Here is a 15945-nt window from a genome sequence, read left to right as displayed (position 1 = left end):
GCATTGGAATAGTGGCTAATCTCTCATTGCAATAAGAATGTGACGTCGAGACATCACAAGAAACCATAAAGTCACGAATCAATGTATCTACATTCAAAATACTGTCACTTTCATAATATTATTGCTGGATGATGCGGTAATTTTGTAAGCCATTTTGAAGGTTCAACAGCACGTTGCCATGACGACGGTTTTGTTTTGCTGATTAACTCACCGATGATGAATGTTTTCATGGCTTGAGTCCGCGCCAATTTGATGGTCGTCCTTCCGGAGTAGGTGGAAATGAGTGGATCGGCGCCGTACGTCAGGAGCAGACGCACCAGGGCCAACCAGTTGTTATCAACCGCATCATGAATTGGTCTGAGGGAAAAAAAACACTTTTTGAAGAGATTTTCTGATACAGGATGTTAAAAGACTAAAACTCCAGAAAAAAAGAAGAAGAGGGGGTTATTAACGTCAAGTTAACGGGTCAAGTGGACAGGTGTTAAGTTGACGTTTCGGACAGGATACTCTAACCGTCTTCGGGAGACATTCTCATAATGTATCCACAAAAGAGATGTACATGTATTTGCATTTTCTCTATTTTTTTTGTTGCTTCACAAACTGATATTTGTGTCCCTTTCCTATCCGGCCGGTAAATCACGCTTAATTATGTTGAAGTACACGTACTTCAACAAAAATGTTGACAATTTTAATACAAGCTGATCTAAAGACCTATACGATGTTATGACATCATGTTTTGTTACATGTGCGCTTTCTTACGGCAGTTTGGTGGATCTCGTCCAAACCTGGTTCCCATAAGAAAGCGCACCGGTAAACAAATCTTGACGTCATTACTTCCCAGGTCCATTAAAATGAGTTGACTCCGTCTAGGAAAAAGCAGTTATCACTGTGTTTAAGAACCAGTTTAAAAGGACACGAGGTTCGGTGCGTGAATTATGGACACGGTGTGCGCATGCATTCATGCGTATTATGACGCGCGCAGTACGCACGACCATTAAAACACAGTAATCTGAATGTGCACGGCGTCTACGTATAGAGGAATGCAAGTCCACGGCTGCAATGGTGCTAAAACTGTCCTTCAATCTCTCCTTATCACCGCTGAGGGCGTATTTAGACCTACCTCGTGCCGTCTGACGCACTAGCATTTACGTCCGCACCATGCTGCAACAGGTACAACGCGACCCGTAGACGCCCGTGCACGCAGCACTCGTGCAGCGGCGTATACCCGGCGTTATCCTTCGCATTGATGTCAACCACGTCATAATCGATACAGTAGATGGCCACGTCCTGATTAAAATACAAATATCGATTTCTTAATTGATACCATGCACCACAAAAGCTTGAGTGTTAAATAACACCAATGTGCTCAGTAATTGGCAACGTCCTCATAAAAATATCGATATTTAATTGATAATATACGCTACATACCTTAAACACTACAAGTGTTATTGGTCCTACATGTAAATGAAAATACACCATGGTTTTATTCTCACAGCATTTGTGATGTGTACATGCTTTGTTTATGTCTTATCGATTAATTATTAATAAATTTAGCGAGAATTTCCAAACATTCGTTCATCAAGTCGATAAAATTTGGTGGTCAATTTAAAAAAGAAGAAGGTAATTTCGATCGAACATGTTACAATTCATCATATTGGATTTAGTTCCAGTTACTTTTACTGAATTTTACAACGAAAACGAAAGCAATTTTTCTCTGTACAAATGATAACCACAACTTATCGCTAAATCGCAAACAATTTCTATCAAGAAAAAATGGCGGCACGAAATTTAGTTTCGGTTTCGAGAGTATTTCATCATTCACTCGGTGTAAACACACCGATTTCCTGTGGGTGTGCATGTAGAATAACCGTAGTAATTTACCCAACGAATTTGCAGCACAAGAAATTAAAAAAAAAAGCTTCAAAAGTCCCTTTAATCGATTGAAAATGCAGCTGCATGCCCTTTGCAGGAAGGTCAAACGTGTATGCCTCTTTGTACGACTGCAATTCGTTATTTACCTTTTGGTACAATGCATACGTATGATTTATTTTGCAGTGAAGCACATTTGTTATCCCGTTTTTATATCCTGGTTCAAACACAATATGTAGTTCTCTCATATCAATGAGGAAGGAAACTGGTATAAATTCAACTTGCAGAGGCCCCTAATGTGGGAACATGACACAACAGAAATACGGGGAATTACTGAAGCATACGGCGGCTTTACGACCCATTGTATGTGATTCTGAACAGGAATTGATGGAATCGGGAAACTTGGCGAGGGCAAACCACTGAGGTCAACGCGCGTGTGAAAATACTAGAATACATTGTTGAAATTAAATTCGTGTATAGGCCTACGGTGTAGTATTTTTGTCATTAAAAAACCTCGTCTGTCAAAAAGATACTCCACAGTGTTAAAATAACACTGAAATAAATATTGCGTAAAATATAAAATGTGCTTGCTTCATGGTAAAATATGAAAACGGTCAGAAAAGAAGAGAAATTCGAACTGTAAGCATTTTTTCCAACTTTCACTCGGGAGGTAACAAGCTCAGTATAAAGTGTTTATACGTCGGTGAAGGGCAAAACCTTATTTTGATAAAAAAAATATTCACACAACAGAAGTTAAAGGCACTTAAAAAAGTTGGATTTTTTCTAACGCAACAAAGCCATCAGTCGATCAGTTCAGAATATTTGTTTCGAAAATTCACCTCAAGATAATTATAGCAGGGTTTCCACACACAGATGAACTACGATAGCTACAATAACATACGTATACAGAACCTACCGATATAGACCCCCTGTGTCATATATTATAGCAAAACCTACGTTTTACACCATAAACACACCACAGACACCTAGGGAAATAAAGTCGATATCGCATTTCAAACGCATATACTGAGGCGGCCCGACTGTGGATAATCCTGGCGTATAAATAGCCCTGTGTCAGCAAACGCCAAAAAAAGTGTTTTCATTAAACCGCGTAGATCGAAACTAGAGTACAAAGGAGTGTTTACTTTATCATGTACGTACGTACATGCACATGTATAATCTACTGTACAAGACTTCAGGAAACTGAGGATATTGAAGGTGGAATAGGTCAGAATTTTACATGAATTTGGCCTTCAATTTAATTATCTGTCTCGTGATGAACGACAGCTCATGCTCCGTTTCCGTATATGGCCGCAAAACAATAGAATTCGGTTCTTGAGTCATGTGTCAAGTAAAATATGACTAGTCAGGCCGGTGTTTATGTCCTGTTTCCTCAGCATGGGCTGACTGAGAACAGTTCTTTTCCGACCTTTTAATACAAGTGTATTTATTACGTACAACGATGTGTTTATTTTTCATGGCGGTGTACAGTGTACAGTGTAGCCCACTGATATACTCACGTCATAGGCCAGCCTGGCGGCTCGGTGCAGGATCGTTTCACCCAACTTCTTGTTGACCATTAATCGCTTCATCTCTGTCCAAAAAAACCAAACATTTTGAAGGAATCAGATAAGGTCGACCTGGAGTTGTTGCAAATGTCAAAAACCAATTTTTCCCATTGATCATGAACATTCATCATGAACATTCATCACTCCGTTCATTATGGTCGATCATGAAATCCCATTGATCATGAACAGCGAACGTGCTCATATCCAAGGCAAGTAGTAGTCCTATGAATTATAAAATTGACGGTATTAAAAACTTGGAAAGTATGATGTAACGTGCGTGGGTTCCTCATCTTTTTTTGGGGGGGGGGGGGCGGGAGTTGGAGTGCTATCCGCTCCTCCCGTTGGTTGTGAAGGGCTGTTCGATATCGGTACGAAAGTGAACGCAGAAGCGAACTCAAAAGCAAATTCGTTACGTCACAACAAGTTTCCGCGCTGCGATTTCAACTCCGGCGAATACCAACGCAAGCATTTCGCGACGTCTAATTCGTTTCTTATTCGCATTCTGCGTGAAGTACGAATTAGACCTTAATCCGGCCATTTCCATCACCGAATCTTCACGCTCACGCGCATGTCGCACGCGTTCTTTATTTTGATGCGCGTGTGTAATATGAAAATCCTATTGGTCGAAGGAGCACTGAGTGCGCGTGTACCACACGCGTGCGATAGCCGTGGTGCCATCTTATTAAACTTTGGTCTTTACTCACCGGCAGGGGGCTCTGGTCGGACCACTTTAACGGGACTAGGCTCCGGTTGGCTCGCGATGGGAAGATTCTCAAAGACCTATGGCATAATTGCAATTAATAAAAAGGTGATTATTAAAAATGATAATTAAAAAATGATTAACATAGTAAGTTTTTACACACTGAAAAACTTATATAATTATTACTATCAATAACATCATGCTTTATTGAAAATGTAAGTTCATTGGAACTTGCCTAAGGCCTTTTAGTCAATGTAGGCCAATATGTTGACGCAATTTTGACAAAATCCTGGACTTCAAAGGCCTTAGCAAACACCTTTGACAAATATTGCATACGGCAATGAAACATCTTCAAATGGTATCCCTGTGTTTTCCCCGTACCTCTGTCTTCACAGTCACGCTGTCATCATGCCGTACATCGTCCTCTGTAGCAGGGCCAATATGTTTCGCCTTAAACTTTCGCTTTCCTCCTGGCTTGGCCTCGATGTCCTTGTTCTCCTTCCCAGAGTCCTTGCGGTGCAGCTCGTAGGCCGAGGACGTCATGAACCGCATCTTGGTGTGGTTGGTGGGATCGAGAACGACATGAAGGGGCGCGTCCATCCCGGGCGATTTAACCACGCTTTCACTCTCGGCCGAGACGTCGGTCTTTTCCGGAGCTTCTCCGGAAGAGTTCCACTCGCCGGAAGCGTTCGGTTTGCCGCCCGGCGCCATCGATTTCTCTGTCATCAAGGTGTCGTCGTTCGATTTCTTGGTGACATCTTCGGTACCTTTACGGCGTCGTCCGGGCACATTCTTACCCTTCACGGAAGATGCCTCGTCTTCTCCACTCGTGGAACCACTCAGAGATCGCTTCTGCCGCTTCCGTTCCAGGTACTTTCGTTCCTCCTTCTCGATTTCCATCTCGTAGCGGGCGTTCTTGTGGTAAACCTTTCTTTCTCTCGCGCTCGATCCTGTAGCGATGCAAATTGTAATTAAAAAAGATTCCAGGAAACGTTTTTAAAAAGCTTTTAAAATACGTTCGAAAATATTTTTAACTTAAGTTTTCCTTTCTCTTTTTTTCTTCTCTTTTTCCGCGTGCCACTGCCTTATCAGATGCAAATTAGCAAACGATCCCAAGCAATGCCGTCGGTCGAGTAGTTGAGACTGGTACGCAAGCAGTCGTAGGTTTGATTCCCATTTCAGCAAACTGAAATATTTGATTTCACTTACTTGTAGCTAGAGAGTGTCTGGTTCGTTCTTCAAGCACCATGGGAACGAAGTCTTGGAAGGAGCTTCTACCGCCTTGGTTTGTCAAACGGCGCATCCCTCGTGAGAAGGTGCGCCGGTCCTTGTGCGAAGACAGAGACGACGAGAAAACATCTGCTTGTGAACCAAATAAACAAAGATGAGATATAAGGGGAAAATGATACTGCATATTTTTAAATACTATTTATAGACGCATCTTCCAACAGATAATTTTCACTCAAGCAAGTTTGTGCACATATATTTCGTTGGTACCCGCTATGACTTTTGAATTTTGATAAGAACCACTTTTCGTTTACCTTTGTGAGTGTGATGCTTCCGCTGAAAACCCATGAACTTCCGACCACGCCCCCTCCCCTTTCTGAAGATCGGGGAGTGCTTGCTGAACATGAAGCGGTTATGTTTCTTGTTGTTTGTCAGGGGGTCTATCAGGGGGTCTGTCTGTGTGTCTGACGGAATTCCCTTTTCTCGTTTCTCCATTTCGTTGAACCGTTTCATCGCTCGCTACACGACAGGAATATTAAAATCACACAAAATGTTATGATCATTCCTCGTATTGTTTTGTATAACACTTCCAACTGAATATCCTTAAGTTCGATCGCGTTCGTAATGTTTTTATAATCCATCCATAGATTTACATTGATTTGTTTTTGAATAATATAGTTGCTGTGATTGTTAAAGATTTCAGCGAGCGTAATCAACACAAATTGTTATAATCGTAATAATACATAATAATAATAATATTGTTTAATGAATTTTCTTACTTGTAACGCTCGTTCCTCACGATCCAACAGCGCCGGATCCGTCGACGGGTCAACACTTTGTCTTCTCTTTGGTATTGCAGCGACGTAGCTAGACGTGTTCTCAAGACGACTGATCTCTAACGATCGTTTTCTAGAGGAGCCCTTCGACGGTGTGCTCCTTCCGCTAGAGGGACTGACGGTTGAACAGAGGCTAGCAGCTATAGATGCTGGCGAGACGGCAGCTGACGATGGCACGGCTGAGGTTTGGACGTTCATGGCGGCCAGGAGTTTCTTCCGGGGATCGTGGGAGAACGTCTTCTCCGTTGGAGAGAATCTCAAGTGATGGGGCAGTGATGCCAACGATGATGTGGTCGAAAGCGTTGCGGGTGCGCTACCCAACTGAAGAGCTTGGGATGTTTCCGCGACTGTTGTGGAGAGATGATAGTTGGTGAAGAATGGTGAGGAAGTCAGGAAGGATTCTGTCTGTTTGGTCGACGACAAGGGATTGGTAGATATCACAGAGGCAGTTTCGGATTTGATGAAGTCGTTGGTTGTGGAAAAAGGAGAAGGTACTGTTGAACTCCTGGCTGATGTAATTACCGCGCATGCGTTTGCTACCGGTGCCGTGACGGACGAGGAAACCAATGGAGACTCCTGAACCCTTACGAGTTTTGGCGGTTGATCTTTCAGATCAATCAATCCTTGAGGCACTCGTCTAAGCTGTTGAGTGTCAGGATTGAGCTTCTTAGGGCTCGAGTCTCGATGTTTCTGCTCCATGTCGGGCGTATCGCCGGGGATGATTGGCATATGAGCTGCTAAGACTGCTTCAATTGCGTCACTCATGGAGACTGTCCTCCCCTCTTCGTAGGCAGAGATTATACGTTTACTAAAAAAATCGTTGACATTCCTATCGATTGTCTTGGGTTTCTCCCTACCTATCCCACCGCTGCCACCAGTTTTGTTGTCAGAGCTTCCTGGAGCATCTGGTGCTGGCGAGGAGGAAGGAGAGGTCAGATCAATCACGTCTGCATGTTGGAGTTGTCTATGGGCCTCCTTTGCTTGATTACTATGCATCTTGCCTTCGTACCAATGGCGTTGCAACATCAACTCAGCAAAGATGTTCCTGTCATCGTGATTTCCGGTTGGCTGGATTCTCTCTCTCACCCGCTTGGGTTGCTGAGCCTTTAGCCTGTCCATACTTGCTTTCAAACCGTGCCCATGCATGCGCCTCTTTCTTGGCTTGTCCAAGGGGGCTCTGCGAAACTCCTGGAAATAACGATGATAAACATCACGCTCTTCTTGCATCCTTTCCCTCTGTAGTTTTTGTTCTCGTTTGCTCTTATCCACTGCAGCCGCTTTTTCTAGGACGTGTATGTCGATTTTTTGCTGAATAAGAGTCCCAAACCTATCCATTGTATTCGGTACCCGTTGATCGGGTACAAGCTGCTCCGGACTTGTCTCGTTCAGATTAGGGGGTGACTCGTCCTTAGCTCGGAGCAGTTTCTGAACAGCTTCGGTGTCCTGTTTGCGCGAATACAGGGGAAGGGTGAGTGCACTGTAAAACATTGGAGAGGATGTTGGTTGAGGTTCGACGTTCGAGGAAATGTGAGTAAGATTAGTTGCCGATTCAGTAGCGAAGCAGGGTGAGTAGACACTCTGCGGCGTCAAAACCGGCATTGTTGGAGACTCATTGCCGGATGAATTGGATTTCTTAGGGGACGAGCATGCCTCGCTCGTCGGACATTTTGTGATATTTGCTGCATTGCTGACTTGTCGTACTAAAGGCACGGGGTTAGACTGCCCCGTGTATACATCGCCTAAGTGGCTGACGAAAGCACTGTCATCCGGTATATCGACCCTTAAAGGTCTCGCCAGCTTCTCGGGCAACACAACCTTGTTGTTGTTGTTATTGTTTGTCACGTTGTGTCCACTCGCCGATGGCTGTTCCGGTCCGTCCAAGGGTTTCAATAATTCGTTCATTTTGGCCCCGGCGGCTATGGACGAGGCGACCAGTTTGAGAGGCGAGGTGGCGCGGGCATGCTGGTGCGCGCGGATCGGTGTAGACGCCACGCCCGTTGAGTCTAATCGCAGCGGCGTCAGGCCAGCATGAGAGACCAGAGTCGGTGGGCTAATGCTCTTGGCGCTGCGCCGTCGGGTGTGGTAGTGAGCTCGTCTCAGGTGTGGGCTAGTTATGGTAGAGACTGGGGTTGTAGTGTGTTTGATCAAGACGCCATGCAGACGATCCCCGCGTGAAGACGCCATGTTCGGTGCAGCCATTGTTGGTACCTCATGGCCGGTTACCATACGAGGCGCTAATCGGTGACTTGGGATATCATGAGTTGGTAAACCATTCGCTGGTCCTGCACCACCCGTTGCCAGCACTCCTCCATGCACTGGTACTGCACCATGCGCGTGAACTACTTGTGCTCCATTGGTGCCCTGTCGTAACACTTCTTCGTCCGGTTGCGGTACGTGGTGGTGATGGTGGTGGTGATGTATGTGGTGAAACACTGGTGCCCCGTCTGCTTTATTCGTACGCGGTCGGGAAGGCGTCGATGTTGGCACTGGGGCTGGATGACTGGTACCCGCGCGGGATGCAATAGACCGAACGTCCGTGATTCGTAATTGGGATTCAGACTCCGGTTGGTTGATCATTGAAACTGCGTGACTTCTTCCAGGCTCATAAGCTAACAGCGCAGCCCTACTGCTTGCGTCTGGGTAAGTCTTAACACCCACAGAGGTAGGGGGATTGGAAGACGGGGCAATTTTCAGACGCTCTGTCGAGAGTTTGTCCAAGACGGCGCGCTTCAAAGGAATGTCCGATGCGGAGCGCGCCAGGACGGGTGGAGGCCGTTTGAGCGCAGTACGGCCCAGTCGGATATGTGAGGCCACGCTGGCTGAGGACGAGAGCGGGTGGAGATGACCTTGTGTCATCGTCACCTCCTTAGAGAGGACTGAGTGCTGACCATGCATTAGCTGACTTGGGTTGATGCCATTGCCATGCCGACCAGGTTTACTGTAGCTCATCATGGGTGGGGGTCTGTACATAGTCGGCGCTGACGTAACCTTTGACGTCACATCGTGTCCATTGCTCCTGACAGAGTGCGACTGCTTTGCAAGCATTTCGGCGTTCGCCATTGAAATCAACCTGGGATCTACCATTGTCTTTGGCGGCCTGGACACAGACAGTCTCTGCGACTTCATGGATAAATCCAGCGGCTTGCTGAGGTCAATGTGACCGTCCAATGACGGGTGGGTGACCCCGGCGTACAGGTGGCCCGGCACGGTGTGTCGGTTGACCAGATTTAACGGGCCATCGTAGAGGGGATGGCGGGGGAGCTGCTCGGCGAATCGCGGAGGCGGCCTCGGCATTCTGATGCGTTGTGGGTCGCCGATGGAATACAGAGGCTTGGCCGCAACGGCTGCATTGAACTGTGCGCACGAAACGAAAAAAAATAAAATAAAAGAGCTTTATGTAATACACTACCCAATGTTATCGTACAATAATCAATAGCTTCCGAGTTACTGCATAACTGCTATTCACAGGCTGCTGTTATATGGATTATTGGACCATTCGTTCGGAAAAAAATACGCGAGAATTTTCTGTTGTCAGCAAAAGGTCGCAGGGCAGTTCTGTTCGTATGACCCGTACCTCTTTCGATAAATGTTGGTTAATTGCTTAATCGATACGGCACTGTGAATGCTGGCCAGCGTATTGCTATATCCATATTCCACTGTATAGTACCACGCCAATATCAATTGAGAGCGGACTTTGAACCGACACACTAGTCTTTGTCGTCATTTTAAAAATAATAAATGATAAACGCCGGCCGTTGGAATGCGTTTCACCGCTTATGCCCATATTTGTGGACTTTACATTCTAAACGATAATCAAACAACTGACATTTTGTACTTCCGTTGGTAAATATCTTGAACTGCCTACATAAGTTTACTGAATGAGGCTATAGATATCTAAGTTCGGAAATAGACAATCAAAAAAATGCACGGGGTCAAACCTTTACACATGTATTATCAACGGTAATAGTTCGTTTGTTCAAAATTTAACAAAACTTTCATTAAGGTGGATTAACTTTTTTTTCCCACGGATTCACAAAGATTCAAATACACGTAGAAACATCTGCTACTTCATTTTAAGCAAACAGGCACTGGTTCCAACTTGTGTATGCATGCATTCAGGACATCCGGGTACCGGAAAATTCCCCAAATTCAAGGTTAAAATGTGTACAAAGCCGGTATCAGACACAAAAATATGAGAATATACCCAATTTATATTAAAATAACCCAATTACAAAAACAACCTTGGAACCATTTTGATCAATCTGCTTAGCTCAAGTAGTCTTAATCTTGCCAAGCACTGGCAGACAAATTGACATGCTTCAGCCCTCAGATGAATATTCTTTAATTTGTCGCTTATTTTTTTGCTTAGTTTTTATTTTCTGCTTTCTACTTGTTTGAACTGACATGCTGAAATGCGGTTCTTCATTGAAAGGACGCTTCATAATCACCGTGCTTACTTTGTGCTGCATAGCCGCAGCCTCTCTGTGATACATTAGATTGGCTTCTTGCATCCCTATGCGTCCCTGCTCGGCCAGCCTAGTCGAAGCCAACTGCCGGAGCCGCTCTCTGAAACACACACAAATACCAAAAATATATTAGAAGAACGATACACTGTATTTATATATAGCGCAATAACCATTATTGCTATAGTCTTCAATTAATTTACAGCGAGGCAGTCACTTTGGAAAACAGGTGGTTACGCTAAAAATAGCCCTCCAAGCAGCGATTATGATGGCACCATATTCACCCAGCCAAAAAACACCGTCGTTCCAAATTATCGTCATTTGCTGTATGGTGCGATCTCATTTGGAAAAAAAAGCAGCAAATTCCACAACAAAAGAGACTGCCGGCAGGGTTTGACAAGATGAATACGCAGGCCGCTCAACAAAGTACATTTCAACGCGGTCAGGGCCGTTTGCATGCATTGAAGAACCGATTTCCCAGTAGCTCACTAGCTCCACCGCGGCAAAATTGTACGACCGGTACAATCTCTGTCCTGATTTGGAAAGTTACTGACTCCAAAACCAAAGTTTCTCTGTACAAGTCATGTACAAAATTACTGTGTTTTGCTGAGACAACCACTCACGCAATAAAAACACAGCAACGAACAGTACTCTGTAATTTATACCGTTTATTCTCGATTTGTCCTGATGACGCCGCGAGCACAGCCACGCCGTCCGTCACTATGTCTATTAATTAAGCTGACAGAATGACTATCCATAAAATTTCTGCTTCGTCACAGACTAATACGGTGCTTTCAAAGAGTAAATGTACGCCTGGGCGTAGTGACCCGTACTTTGATGCCAACAACACAAACTAAAACAGGAACTTTCCTGACATGTACAATATTAGCGGTACATGCCTAAATAACGCCTGCATACTCAAATGGGTTGTGATGTAGAGTGACATATATTTATACGCATTCGACAGATATCATTTTTTTTGGCACAGACATTTCCAGAGTCGACGATTGCACCCACTGGTATCAATATCACGTGGGCGAGGGTCGTAGAGGTCGAAGTATCCCAACCGTCGTTTGATAAAAGAAAAAAGGGGAAAAAAACAACCATGGCTGACAAACAAAATAACTCAATTACTGCAGGAACTCGCTGGGCAATCAACCGAAAATCAAACAATCAATCAAAAGCAAGAGAAAGAGGTGAAAATATAGTGGTGGGAAAAGGGCAAATAACAAACAATTTGCTTGATATTTACACGTATAAACCACTTTTGGTTCTCTCTGTTCGTAAAGTTCGCTTCAGGGTTCAGGGCCGATAGCCCCTCCCAACGAAAATATACAGTGAATAAAATCAAATAAAAACTGAAATGTACTGAAAATAATTGATAAACCAAGTACAAACAAGATGAATTCAAACTAAACGCAAACTGAAGAACTAATAATCAACAAAATGTCATTGCGTTGTGTAAGATCGCCTTTCCCCCAAAAATGAACAATTTTCGGGCTTTAATAAATTCTCAAAAACAAAAGTTTTTTTGAGAAAGATTGTTATAACCAAAAGGCGAGCACACTAAATTTTTCCTCTTTGTGGTGTTTAAAATCCAGGTTCTGAAAATGGTAAGTTTCCTACAAAAAAACCAATAATAACAATTGTTTTTTTTTACCGAGTGCTCCCCGACGCCATGTTCGTCAAGAAATCTCTTCTGCACTTCGATGCTCGTCATGCAACAAACTCAGTAAACCAATACCTCAACTACTCGATCCTTTCGGGTATAATACTTGATTAATCGTTTGCTTTGGCATTCACGCAATCATACTAAGGAACCGTGCGAGGCTGTACGTGTATAATATATGAAGATTTGTCCGTGACCAATAATGTTATATCACTGAAGGATTATATCACTGAAGGATAGGGCGAATGAAGGTCATTTGTATAGCGAAGCGAACAAAGAACTCATTTACATATTTACAATATGGTTTGCGTCAATTTCCAAAGTACCAGGCATTTTTTTATTTCATAAATTAGTCATTATTTTGTCAGGCAGAGTTGGATTGGGTATAGATGATTTTTTTTTCACGTGATATTTATAAGAACAGAAGCTTCGAATGCAGTTTGTTGAAAAAAAATTATCACAATAAGATGTTTTTTAGGATCGTGTATTTAAGGATGGAACTAAACCATGGTAGGTCTAGGTACATTTCTGGACGTACATTTAAGTGCGTCAATTTTGTAAGTGATTGCCTCCTATGTTTCAATTATTGTATAATAGCACAAATGTGAGGAAATTCGAGTGAGCCCAAAGTTCACTTTGAAATCAACGTAAATTCCAATTTGAACATATACACCAAGACTGACGGTTTACGCAGCACGGTCGGATATAAACAATGTGGATCGTGCAGAATTACTTTTAGTTACCAATGATTCAATTTTTTTTCCTTCAAGATTGGCTTATGCCCGTCACCGAGGTATTTTATAAACACTATATACTCAGTGTTGTCCGAGTGCTTGAGATACAAATTCACAACCACTCGGGTGAGACTCGAACCCACGACCTCCTGCTTACTAGTGCAGACGTCTTACCACTCGAAAACCGAGCTTGCCAGGGCTGGGTGGTTGGTTCGAATCTGATATAGCAGCGGGCACCACACCCAGACTGTTCATATATATATGAATGATTATCTAGTTTTTCGTTGTCCTACCTTGTGAGTTCGCCGTTTGTGCCGACTACATACTCCATTTCCTCTCCCATCGGTCGGCCCACGTAATGCAACATGTCCTGGCCGTGGAGGTCCCCGTTGTCCTCGACTTTGTACTTGGTCAATGCCTCAGGAATCTGAAAGGAAAGGTGTAAAAAAACCAACACAATCAATTACATGTACTAATTGAGGAGTGGGAAGAAAGGTGGTATAGCGGTACTTTCCTCGCCTTCCCCCGCCATGACCTAGGTTCGAATACCGCCCGGGTTGACTTGCGGATTGGGGTTTCTGTCCCTGCCTGATTCTGTGGGATGTCCCTGGAACATTTAGTTAGGGGATTTCCCAGCCTTTTTGTGCTTGCGAGGACATTTTTTCTTAATTTAAAGAAATTACCAGAAAGAAAAAAGGATAGATATCTCGTTGCAAAAATTGACAATACTTTACTCAGCTTATTTCTGGGAAAATCAAATTAACTTCGGGAAATGTATTTTTTTCGGGAAAATTTCTTGTGCCGTATCCTGCACTGTCGTGTTAATATAAGTTGCATTAATTCACAATGACGTCATCGGGAACGCCCAGATATCGCAGCGCTGATAATGGAAACAGTGTGTCAGGGGTCGATGGCAGACAGATTGGACTGACAAAGACGAACATCTAAATTAAATAGCAGTTGCCGATTGTCTGCGACAACTGCCGACGACCACATGATCATGAATCAGATCGCCTTACGTAACATGTTAAATCGGTCTTCAGAACGGACCCTTCCCTCCGTCAATCAAACTTTTAGTCAGGTGACTACGGTAGTTCGATCCAACTCGGTCACCGTGGTTGTGAGAAAATATACACACGCACCACATGTGGGCGGAGCTTATGGCAAAATCACGAGATCACGAAACTGGACCAACCCTTAAATCTTATCTCCCGAGTCCATCTTCAAACCTGAAGTTCGATATCAGATCCCGAGTACATCCTAAATACGCCAGCAGCCGGGACACAAAATATGTAAAGCGTGGAATATAAAAAAGGTCAGTTGGACCAGGCGACTCATGCTAGCGCGATGATGAATCACCGTGTGTGCTATTGTTGTAGCGAGCGGCGGGCGGCAGGTCGCGCGGGTAAACGCTGAAAGACAGGTAACAAGTTCACGGTAAACGCCTCTTGTAGATTGCGTGTCGGCTTGGCTTACAGACAGATAGGCTGGTGTTCGCTAGCTGCTCGCAAAACCGGAATTTAAACAAAAAGTGGTATGGATGATAGAATTAGGTTTATCAACACGAACCTCTAGCTCTTAAATGAAGAAACGTTGGTTCTGAGAAAAAAAATAAACTCGAACCGCTGGTTCTTTCAGAACGAATATTTCTTTGTAGAAGAGAAGTAATAATTGAAATGATTTTCATCCGCAAACTTCTACATTTTCGTTAAAACTTATCAGGAACTTCTTGTAGAATCCGTGTGCTTTAAAGATCCACAATAAACCCGACTAAACCATGTAAACTTCAGGACCTAGCACCGAACCCGGAACTACACGACTACCACTGTCTGAACATATTGTTATGCAGTTCACAGACAAACAACAACAGTCAAGTTAGGATCATTCGTGTGAGGCCATTAAAGCTTTACAATAGGTTTGCGTGCATGGGAAACACATTTCCTTCCTTAGGCCAAAAAAAAAAAGTCTCCGGTTTCTGGTATGCGGGCGCGTCGCCGTAGCCATGCGCGTCGGCAAAATGAAAAAGTTTTTTTTTCAATGAAAGATGATGTCTCAAAACCGCCAAACTCACTGGTTTGACTGGAATCCTGCTGCTGCACAATTTTAACATGTTTTTAGATTGGGTTACGGTCGAGAATAAGCTTTATGTGGCCTCTCTGGACTCCCATATATTTGCACTAAGTTTAGTCGGGCACCATTTGCAGTCATCAGCAGACATTTGAAGCAAAAAAATCAGGTAAAAAAAAAAAAAACCGCGTCGCCGCACCACTTTTTGGGCAAGCTCCATACCAGAAACCGGAGACTTTTTTTTTGGGCCTAAGCTGCTTTTTGTCACTTTTAAACTTCGAGGGGTGAGGCGAGATTTTTTTGTTTGGGGGGGGGGGGGGGGGGGGGCCCCACCATGCTTGACATTCCTCACGCTTCATTGGTTGTATTCAGCTGCACGGTGACGCGGCGAATTCAACTCATGCATATGCAACAGGTCAAGTTCGGGGCGCCTAACATGCAACGATAATTATACTTTTTGAGTCACAAGACACAAGACAGAAATTCCTCCAAATTGATGAAATGTTTGTGTGATGCGGTTTCCATCAAACCCCATTGTTGTCAAAGTTTTCCTTTGAGTGGTTTTGCCTCTGACGGTGTAGTGGGAAAAACGGAACTCCGTAAATACGGAGTCCTTGACCGACTCAGTCTCACGTAACTATATGAAAACACTGCGGTACTGCTGGGGGTGGGATTAACGAGATTATACAGGAGGATGTATTTGAGCCGATGGTAAAATTAGAACACGATTAGAGAAAGGAAAGCAGATCGAATTAGGGTTATATCACTCCGTAAATGACCGGTATCCGTTTCACTGAAATAGTGGCTTACCT

At 43.8% G+C, this 15945-nt stretch overlaps 1 protein-coding gene across 2 annotated transcripts in view; it reads right to left on the bottom strand.

The window, feature by feature from the left end:
* The window catches only part of LOC119723487, a 28403-nt gene that overhangs the window by 3058 nt on the left and 9400 nt on the right, over window positions 1-15945 (bottom strand). For both annotated transcript variants that reach the window (XM_038194165.1, XM_038194166.1), the window contains exons 2-11: window positions 13360-13493; window positions 10658-10766; window positions 6144-9554; window positions 5679-5883; window positions 5347-5496; window positions 4519-5087; window positions 4142-4217; window positions 3390-3463; window positions 1121-1287; window positions 212-357 (exon numbers count right to left, since the gene is read on the bottom strand). In XM_038194165.1, coding sequence (XP_038050093.1) covers window positions 212-357; window positions 1121-1287; window positions 3390-3463; window positions 4142-4217; window positions 4519-5087; window positions 5347-5496; window positions 5679-5883; window positions 6144-9554; window positions 10658-10766; window positions 13360-13493 — 5041 coding nt within the window. The remainder of the gene's footprint in view (window positions 1-211; window positions 358-1120; window positions 1288-3389; window positions 3464-4141; window positions 4218-4518; window positions 5088-5346; window positions 5497-5678; window positions 5884-6143; window positions 9555-10657; window positions 10767-13359; window positions 13494-15945) is intronic.

This window comes from Patiria miniata, unplaced genomic scaffold (genome assembly GCF_015706575.1).
Source record: "Patiria miniata isolate m_02_andy unplaced genomic scaffold, ASM1570657v1 HiC_scaffold_17, whole genome shotgun sequence".
Lineage (NCBI taxonomy): Eukaryota > Metazoa > Echinodermata > Asteroidea > Valvatida > Asterinidae > Patiria > Patiria miniata.
The sequence above is the reverse complement of the archived record's forward strand: the minus strand, read 5'-3'. Positions and strand labels throughout refer to the sequence as shown.